The sequence below is a fragment of the Onychostoma macrolepis genome, chromosome 19, assembly GCF_012432095.1.
Source record: "Onychostoma macrolepis isolate SWU-2019 chromosome 19, ASM1243209v1, whole genome shotgun sequence".
Classification (NCBI taxonomy): Eukaryota; Metazoa; Chordata; class Actinopteri; order Cypriniformes; family Cyprinidae; genus Onychostoma; species Onychostoma macrolepis.
The window spans coordinates 8,339,203-8,355,865 of NC_081173.1; the positions used below are offsets into that span (position 1 = coordinate 8,339,203).

At 36.9% G+C, this 16,663-nt stretch overlaps 1 protein-coding gene across 8 annotated transcripts in view; it reads right to left on the reverse strand.

The window, feature by feature from the left end:
- The window catches only part of gabbr1b (gamma-aminobutyric acid (GABA) B receptor, 1b), a 125,710-nt gene that overhangs the window by 65,106 nt on the left and 43,941 nt on the right, over positions 1 to 16,663 (reverse strand). For all 8 annotated transcript variants that reach the window (XR_009267393.1, XM_058754318.1, XM_058754317.1 and 5 more), the window contains exons 5-6: positions 13,567 to 13,752; positions 13,441 to 13,458 (exon numbers count right to left, since the gene is read on the reverse strand). Coding sequence is in view for 7 of the 8 variants with exons in the window: in XM_058754318.1 (XP_058610301.1) it covers positions 13,441 to 13,458; positions 13,567 to 13,752 (204 nt within the window). In the remaining variant the exon portion in view is untranslated. The remainder of the gene's footprint in view (positions 1 to 13,440; positions 13,459 to 13,566; positions 13,753 to 16,663) is intronic.

The window sequence follows — 16,663 nt, forward strand, 5'->3', positions numbered from 1 at the left end:
ATCGGTTGCCCAAAATTCTGACCTCATAAGTGCTTTTGTCATTGCTGCCATCTCCATCTCTCGAAAGTTTCACCTCTGCAGACATCATTTATGCCTATACTTTCACCCTACCTGCCCCTTTATCTCCTCCTCCCGCTTCTCATTTGGCCGGATGTAGTAGCGTTAATGTGATCCGCCATGCTTCAGTAAAACACACTCTAATCTCCCTGGCTCTGTGGGTAGAGTTGGACCCTCTCTGCTATTCCTGGCTCCGCCATCCCTCATGTTTATGGTCCATCTCTTATGATGCGCTTGTCATTGGAGCGTTCGTTTCATTGTTCGAGAACCCTTGTGTTTTTGCACCTTCGATGAATAGGCAGAAAGGGAATAAGCGGGATTGATGCCGAGGTATTTTCAGGGTCTCCAAAGGGAAGGCGAGAATCCGAGGGAGGGAAGACATTGATAAACCATGTAACAAGTTAGATGTGATTGCATCAGCATCTTCTCCTCGCAAGCGATTGCGGTGGATGCGTGAAGCGTGTTATGAAGTGGCTTGTAAAGAAAGTCCTCTCATTGGTTCTATTACACACATGCGGCAGGGATAATTGGGAAAGGAAATGCACATAAATGACAACGTAAACCTGCTTACACCGCGTTTAATGCAATCTTTTCTCTTGAGGCCACGCGATCAGCATGGTACAACTCATTATTTTCAAATAGCCTTCAGGGGCAGAGAATACTTGTATTCAAATCAATGGTCACATTATTAAACGTACACAAGAGCTTGACAGGGTAATAGAGAAAGTGTGAGTGGGATACGTAGAGAAGGAAGGAGGAAGGAGGGGGGAGAGCCGGCGGCTGAGCAGGTCTGGAGGATTAGGATGCTATGTGGATCATTTCTCTCAAACGCTGTCCACAGGTGAGCCACTTAACCTAGGCAGTGCCGATGATCAGCTGGATGATGGAGGTCAACGGAGAAATCACAGAGCTGATGACGCCGGCTTCACCAAACCACTTTCAGGCCACTGCTGCCTTTCCAACACGCAATCCGGGATCATCACTGACTGACATGTGGAGGTGAGTGGATCTGATTTCAGGATTTCTGTGCTACGCTTAACCCTGGGTATTTCTGGACCTCAGGTTAGGCTACTTTTAACCCTGGGTTAGCCAGCAATTCACACTAATTGGTGGTTATAATTGTTTTAACCCTAGTGTGCAGCATGAAACAACACTGCTAGAATGTTACTTTAGGGTTGTTTAGCGACAGTCGACTGTGTTTTGATTCGGCACTGAAAATGTTATCTAAGGATTTAACAGGGATTAAGACAGGACTATTATATAAAGTGGGGTCAAAACGAGACCACTCAAAGTGGAATATGCTTCTATTCTGCATTTTTTCACTATAAATTCAGCATAACAATTTGAGAGAAAAGTTATCTTAAATATCTCATTCATTTTTAAAAAATAATTCAAAATCCTAAACTGTTGTTTATTTCCAGGTTTGAATTGAATGATAATTTCTAGATTTTCAATGTGGACTGTTCAAATATGATATGACATGATGATTTTTTTTTAAATATAGTTTTTTATGCTCAACAACAGCATTTATTTGATCAAGCATACAGTAAAACAATATATGTATATGTTACAGATACGATACAGTATGTTGTAAAATATTGTTACAATTTAAAATCTCTGTTTTCTTTGTAATATTTTAAAATGTAATCTATTATTGTGCTGCAAAGCTGAATTTTCAGCATCATAACTCCAGTCTTCAGTGTCACATGATCCTTGAGAAATCATTCTAATATGCTGATTTGCTGCTCTTTTTATTTTTATCAATGATGAAAACAGTTGTGCTGCTTCATATTTTTTAGGAAACCATAATACTTTTTTTCTTCCAGAATCTATTTAAGAATTATTTTTTATATTTTGTAACATCATTTTACTGTCACTTTTTGTACGTGTGTATATATATATATATATACATACATATTCATATATACATACATACATATTCATATATACATACATATATATATATATATATATATATATATATATGTGTGTGTGTGTGTGTGTGTGTGTGTGTCTCTGTCTTTGCACTTTTTCAGTAAATTAACATATAGATTTATATGGTATATTATTCATATATAATTAATATATTAATACCAGTAGAGGGAAGGAAGCATCCAAAGATTTTAGCATCCAAAAAATCACCCATTTCAGCTTTAATTACTAACCCAAGGCTTGAAAAGTGTGCAACATGGAACATGATAACCCAGGGTTAAAAATCCAATATGGTATATGAGATACTGAGTGTGCTGTCCTAGGGGAGGCAGCTGTGATGAGCGTTGCATCGTGTTAGACGTCACCTGGTAGGTGTTACAGATGTGTCATTTTCTGGAAGTCAACGTGGCAGGTGTCTTAACGTATGTGACAAGTCAGTAGCTGCGGTTGTGTTGTATTTTGGTGATGTGTGCGGTGGCAGGTGCAGGGACTGGGTAACATGGACAAGAAAATAGCAAACAGGAGGTTTTCTGACACGCTGTGCTGTAGGTGCGTGCCGTTTCTTCCAGGTTGTAACATTCTGTGATTGCTCCTGAATAATTTATCGACACTTTTAAATAAAATGCGGCTCCGAATATGAGGAGAGCTCAAGCTAACCCTTGTTTATTCTCTACGGTCTCATTCTCCCGCCCGACTGCACACGGATTTCATAGACTTCTGTTGAGAATGAGATTAGGTCCATGGATGCAGAAACCGGTTCCAGGTTTGAGTGGGCACTGCGAATGTCATGTAAATGCCATTGGGGAAATCGATCCAAAGGGAGACCTTTTTCTTGGCTACCCGTGAAATGATCACACACAGAGAGAAGCGCAGCACAAAACAGACATTCAAAGGTACATAGAAACATATACACAGGATGAATTAAAACCTACTCTGACAAGCACGGTGCTTTCATTCACACGGACACAAATGCTTTCATGTGATGACCTTTTACATGCTGTGAGCTCCATCGATAGGTAGAGAAAGAGAGAGAGAGAGAGAGAGAGAGAGAGAGAGCAAGATTGCACCGGCGCTGTGTGCATCCTCTCTTAATTAAAATCCTCTAATGCGGCATGCTGAACGGTGAGAGTGGACCAATCACAGAGCTTCATTCTCAACATCAATATTGAACGGCAGCATCTCCTAAAGTCCTCTCTCTGGAGGGCAGCAGTGTGCTTGTCTAATGACTAAAAGCCATAACAAATACCAAGCTTTCATTACACTCATTCTTAGCCACCTATTTCATCAATCAATAGGCTACACCACATCATCCTGTCTCACCCACTAAAGCCTAATGATATACACAGACAGCGTCTGTTCCTTTTAAATGACCAGACAGTGCATTCAATCCCAGAACTTTCAATACTTCTGATGCAGTACATTGTCATTGTTAGATCTATAAGTGGCTTGTTAGTCGTGCTTGTTTAGGCAAGCATCTCTATAATTATTGCTCATACTTAGGGTTAGTGATTTGAACAAACACCTAACCTAAATATTAAGCTTCAATGTTTAACTCATCCTGCTGCTAAATGATGCTAAATGATACCTCAAATTAAGTGACTAGCTGGGGAGAAGCTATTACTTTTCTAAAGAAGAAGACTTCGATTTTTGCTTTGTGGATGATGAAGATGAAAAAGACTTGCATTGAAAAAGGGGCTGAAGCCTTAACTAGATACTTCAATATTATAGAGGAGATGGACTTACCTGACTTGGGCTAGAAAGCAACCAATTAGCAACCACTCACATCACCCTAGCAACCACTGAGCCACACCCTAGCAACCACATAGCATCCATGTTTATTTTTACGTTTGTATCTATATCTATGTGACATCAAAGTAAAAATGTATGGAGATTATATTTGCCTAACTGAATGCTAGGGTGTTGTGGCTCGTTGCTAGGCATTTATTTATACATTTAGGTGTTGCAAGGGTGTTGTGGATGGTTGCTAGAAGTATCTAGGGTGATATATTGTTGCTATCAGTGTCTAAGGTGTTGTGGCTGGTTGCTAGGCATTTACATATACATTTAGGTGTTGCTAGGGTGTTCTAGTTGGTTGCTAGTGTCTTCTGGCTGGTTGCTAGGTGTATCTAGGGTTATATCTCATTGCTATAAGTGCCTAGGGTGTTCCAGATGGTTGATAGGCATATCTTTATACAATTAGGTGTTGCTAGGGTGTTCCGGCTGGTTGCTAGGCATTTACATATAGATTTAGGTGTTGCTAGGGTGTTCTGGCTGGTTGCTAAATGTGTCTAGGGCAATCTCTCTTGTTATTATTGTTGTTTTTGGCTGGTTGCTATGCATTTAACTATACATTATGATGTTATAGGGTGTTCTAGCTGGTTGCTAGGGTCTCCTGACTGTTTTCTATAGGTATATCTAGGGTGTTATATACTTGTTGCTAGAAATGTCTAATTTTTTTTTTTTTTTGGCTGGTTGCTAGTCATTTAATTATTTATTACGGTGTTGCTAGGGTGTTCTAGCTGGTTGCTAGGATCTTCTGACTGTTTTCTAGGTATATCTCAGGTGATATGGTTGTTTCTAGAAATGTCTATGGTTTTTTGGCTGGTTGCTAGCCATTTAAGTGTTGCTAAGGTGTTCTAACTGGTTCCTAGGGTCTTCTGACTGTTTTCTAGCTTTATCTCAGCTGACATGATTGTTGCTAGAAATGTTTAGTTTTTGGCTGTTGCTAGCCATTTAATTATGCATTACGGTGTTGCTAGGGTGTTCTAGCTGGTTGCTAGGGTCTTCTGACTGTTTTCTAGGTATATCTCAGGTGATATGGTTGTTTCTAGAAATGTTGTTGGTTTTGGCTGGTTGCTAGCCATTTAAATGTTGCTAAGGTGTTCTAACTGGTTGCTAGGGTCTTCTCGCTGTTTTCTAGGTATATCTCAGGTGACATGATTGTTACTAGAAATGTCTAGGTTTTTTTGGCTGGTGGCTAACCACTTCATTATACATTACTGTGTTGCTAAGGTGTTCTAGCTGGTTGCTAGGATGTTCTAGCCAGTTACTAGACATATCTACAGTGTTTTGTCTTGTTGCTAACTGAGCAATTCCCATCAGCATCATCAGCATTTTGTGTCATGTGACTTCTTGGATGGATTAGCTCATTGTTTGCAACTGAATGCTTTCCATCTGTAGCCAAAGCAGTTATAAGTATTGACATAAATTATGGATTAGACAGTACAAATGTGATCTGTAACACTTAAAGGTACGTATAGATCAGTATAGCCACTGCTGTGTTGGTTATCATGGCTGCTGGCAGAGGCAGGTGGCAGCAAAAAGCATGTGATAACCTGGGAGTGTGTTTCCAGCCAGGTGAAAACTGTGAGAAAACACCATTTACTAAGTAGATGTAGCGCATAAATCATCTACTCTTCCCATCCCTCCTCCTAAATTGCTTTTTCTCTACCATGCTATCTCTCTTTTCCCACAACCCCCTACTTTTGTGCCCCCTCTTCCTTTTCCCCTCCTCTCTCTCCATCTCATTTCCCCTCCATTTTCATCCTCCTCTCCTCTCTCATTTCCTGCCGGCCGGCCCTCCATCACCCTCTCTCTCAGTGTGCAGACATCACTGCCATATTGGGACAGTGACACCTCCATTAATCAATTTAGCAAACACCACGGGCTGATCTGCACACAGTGTCACGCACACGCGCACATGCCAAAACATCCAGGATGGGTATCTACAATTCATTCACCTTGATCTGGCCCTGTGGAAGTCAAGGTCATGCAGTCCCGTGGGGAATCCATATGTCATGTAATCTCAGGCGGTGGCGTGGGATTATGCATGTTCGTATGATACCCGCTTCCCTAAGGTGTTATTAAATTAATTTTTCATATTTAGCATATGCATATGCATAACATACAGGGGCTCTCATCGGTGAGTGCTGTATGACAGACAGTCTCATTAACAGGATGTACAGCTCTTTGTGCACTCAATACTGCCATCATCTGATATGATTTTAGTATCGCATTACCAAGATTAACTTGTCTAATGCTGCCCCCTTCAGGTTAATAAAGGATCTTACTGACTGCTGAATGAAATGATGCCCCCTTTTGACAGGAGAGTAGATTTTCATCTTATGCTTTCATTTGATTGGGGAACTTCACAATATTTCACACTCAACAGTGCCACTGCCAGGTAGGGATGAAATTTCTTGGAAAAATAAACGGTTTTAAAAAACCATGGTGCTCATTTAAGATTCAAAACAGAGGAATTTCAGTCCAAAAATATAAAAATAATTCACATTATCAATGCTGTTAATTTGCACAATTCCTACTTCCTATGCAAAGGAAGACATAGTACTGAATAGAACTGAATGTAATGTTTTTCAGCAATTAACAATGTTAATTGCAATTAAACAAAAATATATTATAATTAGTGCTGTCAAACGATTAATCACGATTAATCGCATCCAAAATAAAAGTTTTTGCTTACATAATATATATCTGTGTACTGTGTATATTTATTATGTATATATAAAAACACACACATATAGTATATATTTCGAAAATATTTACATGTATTTACATGTATATATTTATATTCATATAATTTACATTATATATAAATATATTTAATATATAAACATTACATATTTGTCTTAAATATATACATGTGTGTATTAGAATTTATATATACATAATAAATATACACAGCACACACACATATATACCGTATTATGTGAAGAAAAACTTTTATTTTGGATGCAATTAATCGTTTGACAGCACTAATTATAATATATTTATAATATATTTAAATTTATATGAAATGCAATTAGCTGAATTTTAGAGTGATTTTTGGCAAAAGCTGTCACTGGGGTGGTACCTTTTCAAAAGGTACACTTTTTTTCTTCTGAGATTGTAGGATTTACAGTAAGTACATCTTTATATGTAATTTCATAATTACTTTTATTTTACTGTCTTTAAAAATATGGTTACAATGTACTGCAGAATGTACTGACAACCATTTGTGGTAAACTAAAATGTACTTTCATATATTTTTTATTGAAACTTGTATGTCATGTATGTAAATATATTTGCAGATAATGTACTGATGAGGTAGCAATTTAATGCATTTAAAATATAGTAACTTTAAATGTAACTGAATAATTCACTACATTATGATCAAATTATAATCAAAAATTATAATCAAGTATTTTACATGTTCTTTAGCAGTGATGGGAATAACGGCGTTATAAATAAACGGCGTTACTAACGGCGTTATTTTTTTCAGTAACGAGTAATCAAACGAATTACTGTTTCCCCCGTTACAACGCCGTTACCGTTACTGGCAATAAAATGTGGCGTTACTATATTACATTATTAGAATTTAATTTTTCAGTTTATCTGAATGGACAGTGTAGCTGTATTTGACGTACCGTAAACTCTAGTGTGAAGGCGCACGACTCGCCGTCGCTTTCTCTCACATACACGCACGCAAAGAAAGATACAGAGCACGAGAGTCTTTCATAACATGCAGAATTGACGCGCTACATGTAAACGATATTCTTTGTTGTATTTTCCTGTCAAAATAACAAAGTTCCTTTGGAATACTTCAGCTTTTAAGAACTGCCGGTTTCTCTGGTAGTGGGCGGAACTAATGCGAAAACGATAATCTCATTGGCTGGCGCTCACCTATTATCGTCTCTGTTTTGATTTCAGCAAATCAATTCGAGCGAACGCAGACAACGTGATTAATATTCATGAACCCAGCAGCTCATTAATCCTTAGTGCGTTTTATATTGATGACAAACATGCATTCATACTTGGTTATTCTAATTACTAAACTTCTATCATCATATAATATTAAATTATCATAATATTATATTATAATGCTTGACTGACTGATACTAAGTGTCAGTAGATAAATAGTGTAGATTAATTTACAATGTTTTATAATAATAATTTATTCTTTTTAGTGTCCATTTCATTAATTTAACATATTTAATATTGGGGGCATCCAAAGTTATTTGACATTTTTTAAAAAGTAACGCAATAGTTACTTTCCCTGGTAATTAGTTACTTTTATAATGATGTAACTCAGTTACTAACTCAGTTACTATTTGTGAGAAGTAACTAGTAACTATAACTAATTACTTTTTTAAAGTAACGTGCCCAACACTGTTCTTTAGTATGTTAGCCAACACATAAAAATAAGTGCATTTCTTTAAAGGGCTCACAAACTGCCTTTGTTTTTTATTTTGTACTGTTCTCTGAGGTCCATTTATAATGCTATCAACATTTTTACATCAAAAAACTTAGAAGTAATAGGCTATTTTCTGTACTGTTTTAACCCCCTCATCAGAACGCTCTGTTTGAACAGGCGTGGTTCGGATTGTAGACTCGGAAGTAAACGCCCTCTGCTATGATTAGCTAATAGTTGTGTATGTTTGACAGTCTACGTCCTTCACAGATGGATTGCTGTGATTTAGGTCAAAAACGCATAAATAATTCAATACATATCATATAATTACTGTAGGATCCAATATAGTCGGCACAGCATTGTTTTTTTGTTTCAATCTTTCTGAAAATCTGGGCGATTAATAGGAAATATGACCAAAACAGGGTATTATTTTTACCTTTATATATTATGGTGCTTACTGTATGACACGGAGGTGCCTGCGCAATCCCATGCATTTTTTTTCCTGCGGAAAGAACTTAAAATACACCATCATTTTTGGATATGAAATTTGTGTCGTCTCATGCAGTCTCCATGAATGGAGTGCGTCACAACAATGAACCGGCTCACAGACATAAGAAATAAATCTATAGAAATCTTGAAATGTCTACTATTAAATAAACCAATTCGGTAACACTTTATAATAGGGAACACTTATTCACAACTACAACTTTTCCCTCAATAAATGTTTAATTTGCTGCTTATTTATAGTTAGTAAGGTAGTTGTTAAATTTAGGTATTGGGTAGAGTTAGGGATGTAGAATAAGATCATGTAGAATAAGGCTTTAATATGTGCTTAATTAGTACTAATAAATGGCTAATATTCTTGTAATATGCATGCTAATAAGCAACTAGTTAAGAGACCCTAAAATAAAGTGTTACCACCAATTCAAATAAAAAACAAATCTTCTCTAATTATGTAGTCTGTATGAAAAGGTGCATTTCTCTATTAAAGGCACGTCCATTAGCCTACTGTGGAGATGGCCAGTCAGCGTCTGCATTTGGCAACTTCATCTTTGCAGCCAACACTGACTAAGAAAGCACTAGTTTAGTAATAAATAATTACAATGTCTTCTTTCCCCCGATGCATTCATAATCACTACTTTTGCCGGTGCGCGCCCTTGAGCGTGGAATAGGTTATGCCTAAATGCCAATATATTAAAGGATGGTTTAGTAGGTTATTATATTAATCAATTTAATATAAATGTGTAACAAGTTGACTAGAAAAAATCTCTAGTCGGTGCAGGCGTACTTAGCACAAGGAACCAATCCATTTTTAAAATAAAATGCTATGACATTACGAGATGTGCGACTGCAAATCACGTCATGTTGTATTGCATTGCATGAGTTATGCATGGGAGTCAAATGTTTTTATTTTATTTCATATTTTTTTATGTATGGGGGGTGCTATGGGGGTGCTTTGGTCTTTCTTGGGGGTGCTGGAGCAACTGCTAGCCCCTCCCTAGCACCGCCCATGTTTCCACAAGCTGTCGTTTTGGCAGACTGTGTTCAAAATAAGCTGTTTTTAGACTGACGAGAAAGATTTGAGTTCTGAAATTCACAGGATGTTTTTATAGTACAATGACCTCTTATATGTCAAAAGATCAAGGGAATTTAGATTTCTCAGTTCATGATCCCTTTAAAGCACAACAACAAATTAAAACATAATTTACTTTACATAATAATAATAATAATAATAATAATGTACATATAATAATGTACTTTACAGTAAAAATTGTTTATGTAAAATTTAAAAAGTGCACTTATGGGTTTTAAGAAACACATTCATGAAAGTGTACTCTCTTTAAGTACACTTAAGTGGCCTTGTATTTTATTTTATTAATATCATTTAATATTACCTGCAAGTACAGATTCAAAGTACACTCAGTGCAGAGTCAGTACAATTAAGTGCACCTCTTTTTAGATACATCGTTGCTAAAAAGCATTGGCATATCTGTCCTAAAAAGTGGAGGGGACTAAGTTATGGGGGGATGGGGGGCGTGAAGTTGTCATGACAAACATATACATTAAGCATTGATTCCCTTTACTGGATGCGCTGAACAGGTAGATAGAAGCAGGAAATATGTACATATAAATTTAATTGTACGGAACATCAGGCTTCAGTGTCAGTTCTCACTCATTTGTGGGAATTTTCTGGTTGTTGTTCGTGACTGAATGCATAATGTACAGTAACCGCACAACACCAGCAGCACATGTGTCGCAGTGGTACAGCAAGTGTGGAACGGGTCAGGCAATGTATGCATTTTGCTAAGCCATCTTCTGAATCAAGTGCACATCAATGATCATTATTTAGATAAAAATACTTTCCTTGCACTCAGACTCTTGATTTCTGCATAGAACACAATTTAGGCAGAATTTTCACAGCCAATCAATCTTTGCTGTCATTAACACATACAGTATGTCTATTCTAAAAGCAGTGCAACCATATTTATGCTTTAAATGTATAGAATTAGTAACTTTTGGATAATTATTTAATGTAATTTGTGTGCAATACTCATTCATTCATTCATTCATTAGAGTAGTATATTTAAATACAATATTATACATGCAAATATAAAGCATTCTGTTTATTTTAACTCGATCCCACAATAAAAGAGTGTGTATGGTCCAGAGTGAGTGGGGCTGCACATAATTACGTTGGATATTGTTTATAAATCCTGATATGTGTCTAACAAGGTTTATAGATCAGGCCTCTCTGACTGTCACAAATGTATTTTGTTACATCGATGAATTAAATTATGAAGAACGAGATGCTTTTACTTTGCTTTATAAGTCTTCTGCATGGCTATTTTTTCAATGGTTTTCAAAAAGTGGTGGGGACATGTCCCACCTGTCGTAGATGCCAATTACATTTATTCTAAAAAGTGGATGAAAAACAAATCTTGCAGCTTTTATATGAAAATGGAAATAACAAGTGATCCAATATATCTATTACTTGATTAGGAGGGGGAAAAAAAAGTTTGACCATGATTTAATCATTCCATCATATTATCCTTCCAATTTTGGCGGATATTGTTGTACATCTTAAGCCTTCTTCATCTAAAGGTGATGTTATGTCACCTCGTCTTTTTAAGCAGATTTTTGCTAGTGTAGGGACCACGGTGTTGAACCTAATTAACAAATGCCTTAGCCAGGGCACCTTTCCAGCAGATTTTAAGCATGCTACAGTTCTCCCATTATTAAAGAGGCCTAATTTGGCAATAGAGGATCCTAATAATTTCAGACCCATCTCAAATTTAGCTTTTTTAGCCAAGGTCTCAGAAAAAGTGGTCTTTAAGCAATTACAAGCGCATATCACTGTGAATTCAATTGGTGAGCCCTTTCAGTCAGGTTTTAAGCCCAGCACTGAGACAGTGTTGGTCAAAGTGTTAAATGACATCTTTGTTTCACTGGATAATGGCGAAAATGTTATTTTAATTTTGCTTGACATTAGTGCAGCATTAAATATGGTGGACCTTGAGATTTTAATTAACCGCTAAGAACACCGGGTTGGCCTAAAAGGTAATGTGCTTAAATGGTTTAAATCTTATCTCACGGACAGATCTTTTTTTGTTAGTATTGGGGGCTGTTATTCTTCTAGATTACATCTTCCTTGGGGAGTCCCACAAGGATCAATTCTTGCTCCAATTCTTTTCTTCCTTTATATGCTACCTTTGGGGCTATTTTTCGGAAATATAAAGTATCATTCCATTGTTATGCTGATGATACGCAGATTTATTTGCCTGTGAGAGAGTTAAATTCAAATTCACTTGACGCACTATCAGCATGCTTACACGATGTTAAGGACTGGATGGCTGCAAATTTTTTGAAGTTATTGTGCTTAGCCCTAGAAAGCATGATGTGCTTCAGTGCTTGAATGCAACTTCTTTTACTGGCTTTGTTAAATCTAGTGTAAAAAATCTGGGATTTGTTCTGGATTGTCACAGTTATGCTACTGTTCTGGAGCAAGGAGCAAGGAACGCGGAGCACGCAGGAGAATTGCGATAAACAGACTTGAATCTTCTTACACAGGGATACAAGACAGGCAGGAACACACATAGCACTCACTGACGTACAATACCGGACATTAGACTCAGGAACACACAGGGCTTAAATAATCAAACTAAAAGAGATAATAACCAAACACATCTAGACACAAATGAACCAATAATGAAACTAAACGAGAACAGGAAACAGAAAACTCCAAATATGGGCACAAGAGGGAGGGAAACACAAGACAAAACACAACACGCCTGACAAGGATAGTGACTTAAAGTTGGACAGGCAAATTAATACTGTGGTGAGATCTTGTTTTTTTAATTTAAGTCTGTTAGCTAAGACTAAACCATTTCTATCCAGTTCAGATTTTGAGAAAGCAATTACTGCCATTGTCTTTTCTCGAATGGATTATTGTAATTCCCTTTATTATGGAGTTGATGTGAATCTGTGACTCCGTTATTAATTTCATTAAAGTGGTTGCCAGTACAACTTAGAATTATTTATAACATCCTCATATTTGTTTTTAAGGCCTTGCACAATCTAGCTCCTGTGTATTTGTCCAGTATGGTGGCAATCTACACCCCCTCTAGATCCTTGAGATCAGAAAATCAACAACTGCTTTGCACTACTAGGACAAAATGTAAACATTGAGGTGAAAGAGCTTTTTCTCGAGCAGGCCCTAAAATGACCTCCCTCAAATCTATTCGATCTGCCAAATCCTTACCCATGTTCAAAGCTATGTTAAAACAACATCTTCTAAATACAAATGGAGAGCTTTTTTAAATGGGTTATTGTTTATGTGATTGTGGGTGTGTATGTTTTTCTATCTTCTTGTGTTTCTTAGCTTATGACTGTGAAGCACTTTGGGCAACGTGAGTTGTATTAAACTGTGCTATATAAACAAACAAACAAACATTTAAGAAAGAAATGTTGAAGATCACATAACCTATACACAGATAACACTACCTATATATCTGTCCAAGTAGCGCATTTAATTCACGTGAGGAAAAAAGGAGGGTTTCAATCAAATGTGTGCAACAAAATTGACAAAATCTTCACTTCTAGGAAATTTGGCGTAACATAGAAATGGCAGTTATAGCCTAGTCTGTTGGGAAACTTCCAGATAATTAGTCCTTTTATAAAGTTTCAGTTTATTGCAAAGTAACAATCTCTCCTCAATAATTACAATACTGGTTTTATCATACATAAGAATACAAAAACATTCTTACCTGTATAATGTCTGTCAACTACATTAGAGGCAGAACACAGGAGAAAGAGAATAACAGAATTACTGGGAATGATTAAAATATAAAATTGGCCTGAGTTTGAAAGAAAACAAACACACTAGCACTCACAGTGGCAGACAGGTTTGGGTGAGTCCCACTTGCCCAGCTTAGTGCAATGAGTGCTGTTTCTGCCCACCAGGATGAAACCCTCCAGACAGCTGTAGTGCAGTATTGTGCCCTCCACCGCTGGGCCTGGAGGGTGAACTGTCACGCGGCCGTTCTCCAAAGACGTCCACACCCGCGCACACGGCAGCACTGACGAGAACACACACCACAGCAGAGGGTCAGTTGTACAAAACCTCAAAACTGTTGTGTTGGCATGATGCTAAAAGGTGGTTTGTATTCATTTAGGATCTATGTTTCATGAGAGCAGTCTGGAATGGAAGTTTCCCTTACATGATTAATTAGACTTTACCTTGTATCACCTTACTTTACCTTTATAAAGCATGCAGTCTTACCATTCATTTTTTATCTTGTCAGCAATGAAAAGATGGCAAGAACAGAACGTATCGCCCTGAGAGACCAATTATATAATGCACAATATGCTCAACGGCCATCTGTAGTACTTAATATTTGCGTCAGGCAGTGATTATGTCAAATGCATCAATGCTTTTGTGTCAACACCAATTTAAAGCAGCACAGGACAGTTTAAAGGTTTGAATTGACAGTTATTTTGGTATGGTTTTTGTTTGTGTGTGTGTATGTGTGCACGTGTACTTGACCTAGCTTACTTTTGGGGACAAAATTGCTGAAAAACTTATCCAGACATTAGCTAAATCTGACAAAACTGCCATTTTAGGAATGTCCTCAAAAGAATAAAATGGTTCAGCTCTGTTCAGAAGCATACTACTCTTGCTTGTTCTTCAGTATCTTCAGTGTACACTAATGTTCAAAAGTTTAGGGTCACTGAGATATTCAGCTAGGATGCATCAAATCAAAAGTGACAGTGAAGATAATTATAATGCTATCAAATATTCATTTTAATTAAATGCTGTTCTTCTGAACTTTCTATTCGTCAAAGAATCCTGACAAAAAATGTATCACAATTTCCATAAAAATATGAAGCACCGCAACTGTTTTCAACACTAATAGCAAGATATGTTTCTGGCGCATCAAATCAATATATTAGAATGATTTCTGAAGGATCATGTGACACTGAAGACTGTAGTAATGATGCTGAAAATTTAGCTTTGCATCACAGGAATAAATTATATTTTAAAATATAAAAATGTTTATAATATTTCACAATATTAACATTTTTGCTGTATTTTTAATCAAATAAAATCAAACTTGGTGAGCATAAGAGTCTTCTTTCAAAAACATACAAAAATCTTACAGACCCCAAGCTTTTGAACATTAGTGTATCATGCAAATTATGTACACTGGAAATGGAAGGTTAAAGGGATAGTTCACCCAAAAATGGAAATTTGATGTTTATCTGCTTACCCCCAGGGCATCCAAAATGTAGGTGACTTTGTTTCTTCAGTAGAACACAAACAAAGATTTTTAACTCAAACCGTTGCAGTCTGTCAGTCATATAATGTCAGTCAATGGGACCCACGGCTTTGAGAGAAAAAAAACATACACAGACAAAACCAAATTAAACCCTGCGGCTCGTGACGATACATTGAGATCTTTAGACACGAAACGATCGGTCTGTGCAAGAAACTGAACAGTATTTATATCGTGTTTTACCTCTGATCCGCCGCACTGTCCAACTGTCCTGAGCAAGTTCTTCTTCTTGCTTTATGGCAGATCACAGACTTTTAAGTGCATTACCGCCACCTATCTCTCAAATGGACCATTGACAGTCCTAAATGAGATTGTAGATAGAGTGTCAATGGTCCATTTGAGAGATAGGTGGCGGTAATGCAAGAAGAAGACTCGTCACACGCCGGCTGTTGTGAACGCGCTCAGGACAGTTGGACAGTGCGGCGGATCAGAGGTAAAAAAACGATATAAATACTGTTCAGTTTCTTGCACAAACCGATCGTTTCGTGTCTAAAGACCTCAATGTATCATCACGAGCTGCAGGGTTTAATTTGGTTTTGTCTGTGTATGTTTTGTTTTTTTCTCTCAAAGCCGTGGGTCCCATTGACTGACATTATATGACTGACAGACTGCAACGGTTAACAAAGTCACCTACATCTTGGATGCCCTGGGGGTAAGCATTTTCTACAATCCCTTTGAACTATCCCTTTAAGACAAGCAGCATTGTATTGTGGGATATATGGATGAGTGATGTGGTGGATGAGGAGATACTCTCCCTTTCATGTAAAGCGCTTTGAGTATCCAGAAAAGCGCTATATAAATGTAAGAATTATTATTATTATTATTATTATTATCACATAGTATTCCACGAATCCCAGGTATTTACCTGGATGACCTGCTGTACTCCGTCTGCCAATATAAGCATAAGACAGCAAAGCACACTTCATGGTATACCATATCCCACAATGCAATGCTGCTTGACCTTCCTAGTGTGATGAATTTATCAGATCAGCCGCAGTTTTGCACACCACATTCTTGACAGATTTAATATGATTATTTTTTATATCTGAAATAGATGCTAAATTAATGAGGTCATTTGACAGCAGTGTAGCATATACTATCTGAAATGCTTAGCACTGTATTCTGCGTACTGTTGCAATTAATTCCTCACAATAGCAGCCACTGAACAGTGTATACTGCACACTATGCACTAATCCAGGGGTTTTCAATCTCTTATATGCCATGGACACCCAATTATGATCATTCTCACACGAGAGACCACTATCCTAAAGTTTAAAAGCCAGCTGGTGAATATTTGGTGAATATTTCATTTCTATTGTGCATATATTTTCTAATAACTATAGTGTTGTATTTTTAGATGCATTGTATACTTATTTATTTGAATATACATTTTGTATTATTTACCTCATTATTTATTTACTGGTTTAACTTCTTTTTAAAATTATTTATTTTTATACTGTTTTTCTGAATTATACTGATATTCCATTTCAAACATCACCATAATCACTAATCACTTCATTCTGAGGTACTGTTTGTATAAGGTCATTTAAATCAGCTTAAATTAAGAACAGATGTCAAGTTATGATTTATACGGTAGGTAAACATACACTGCGTGACTTGCTACGAAACAATCTGGCATATTTGTTGACATTTT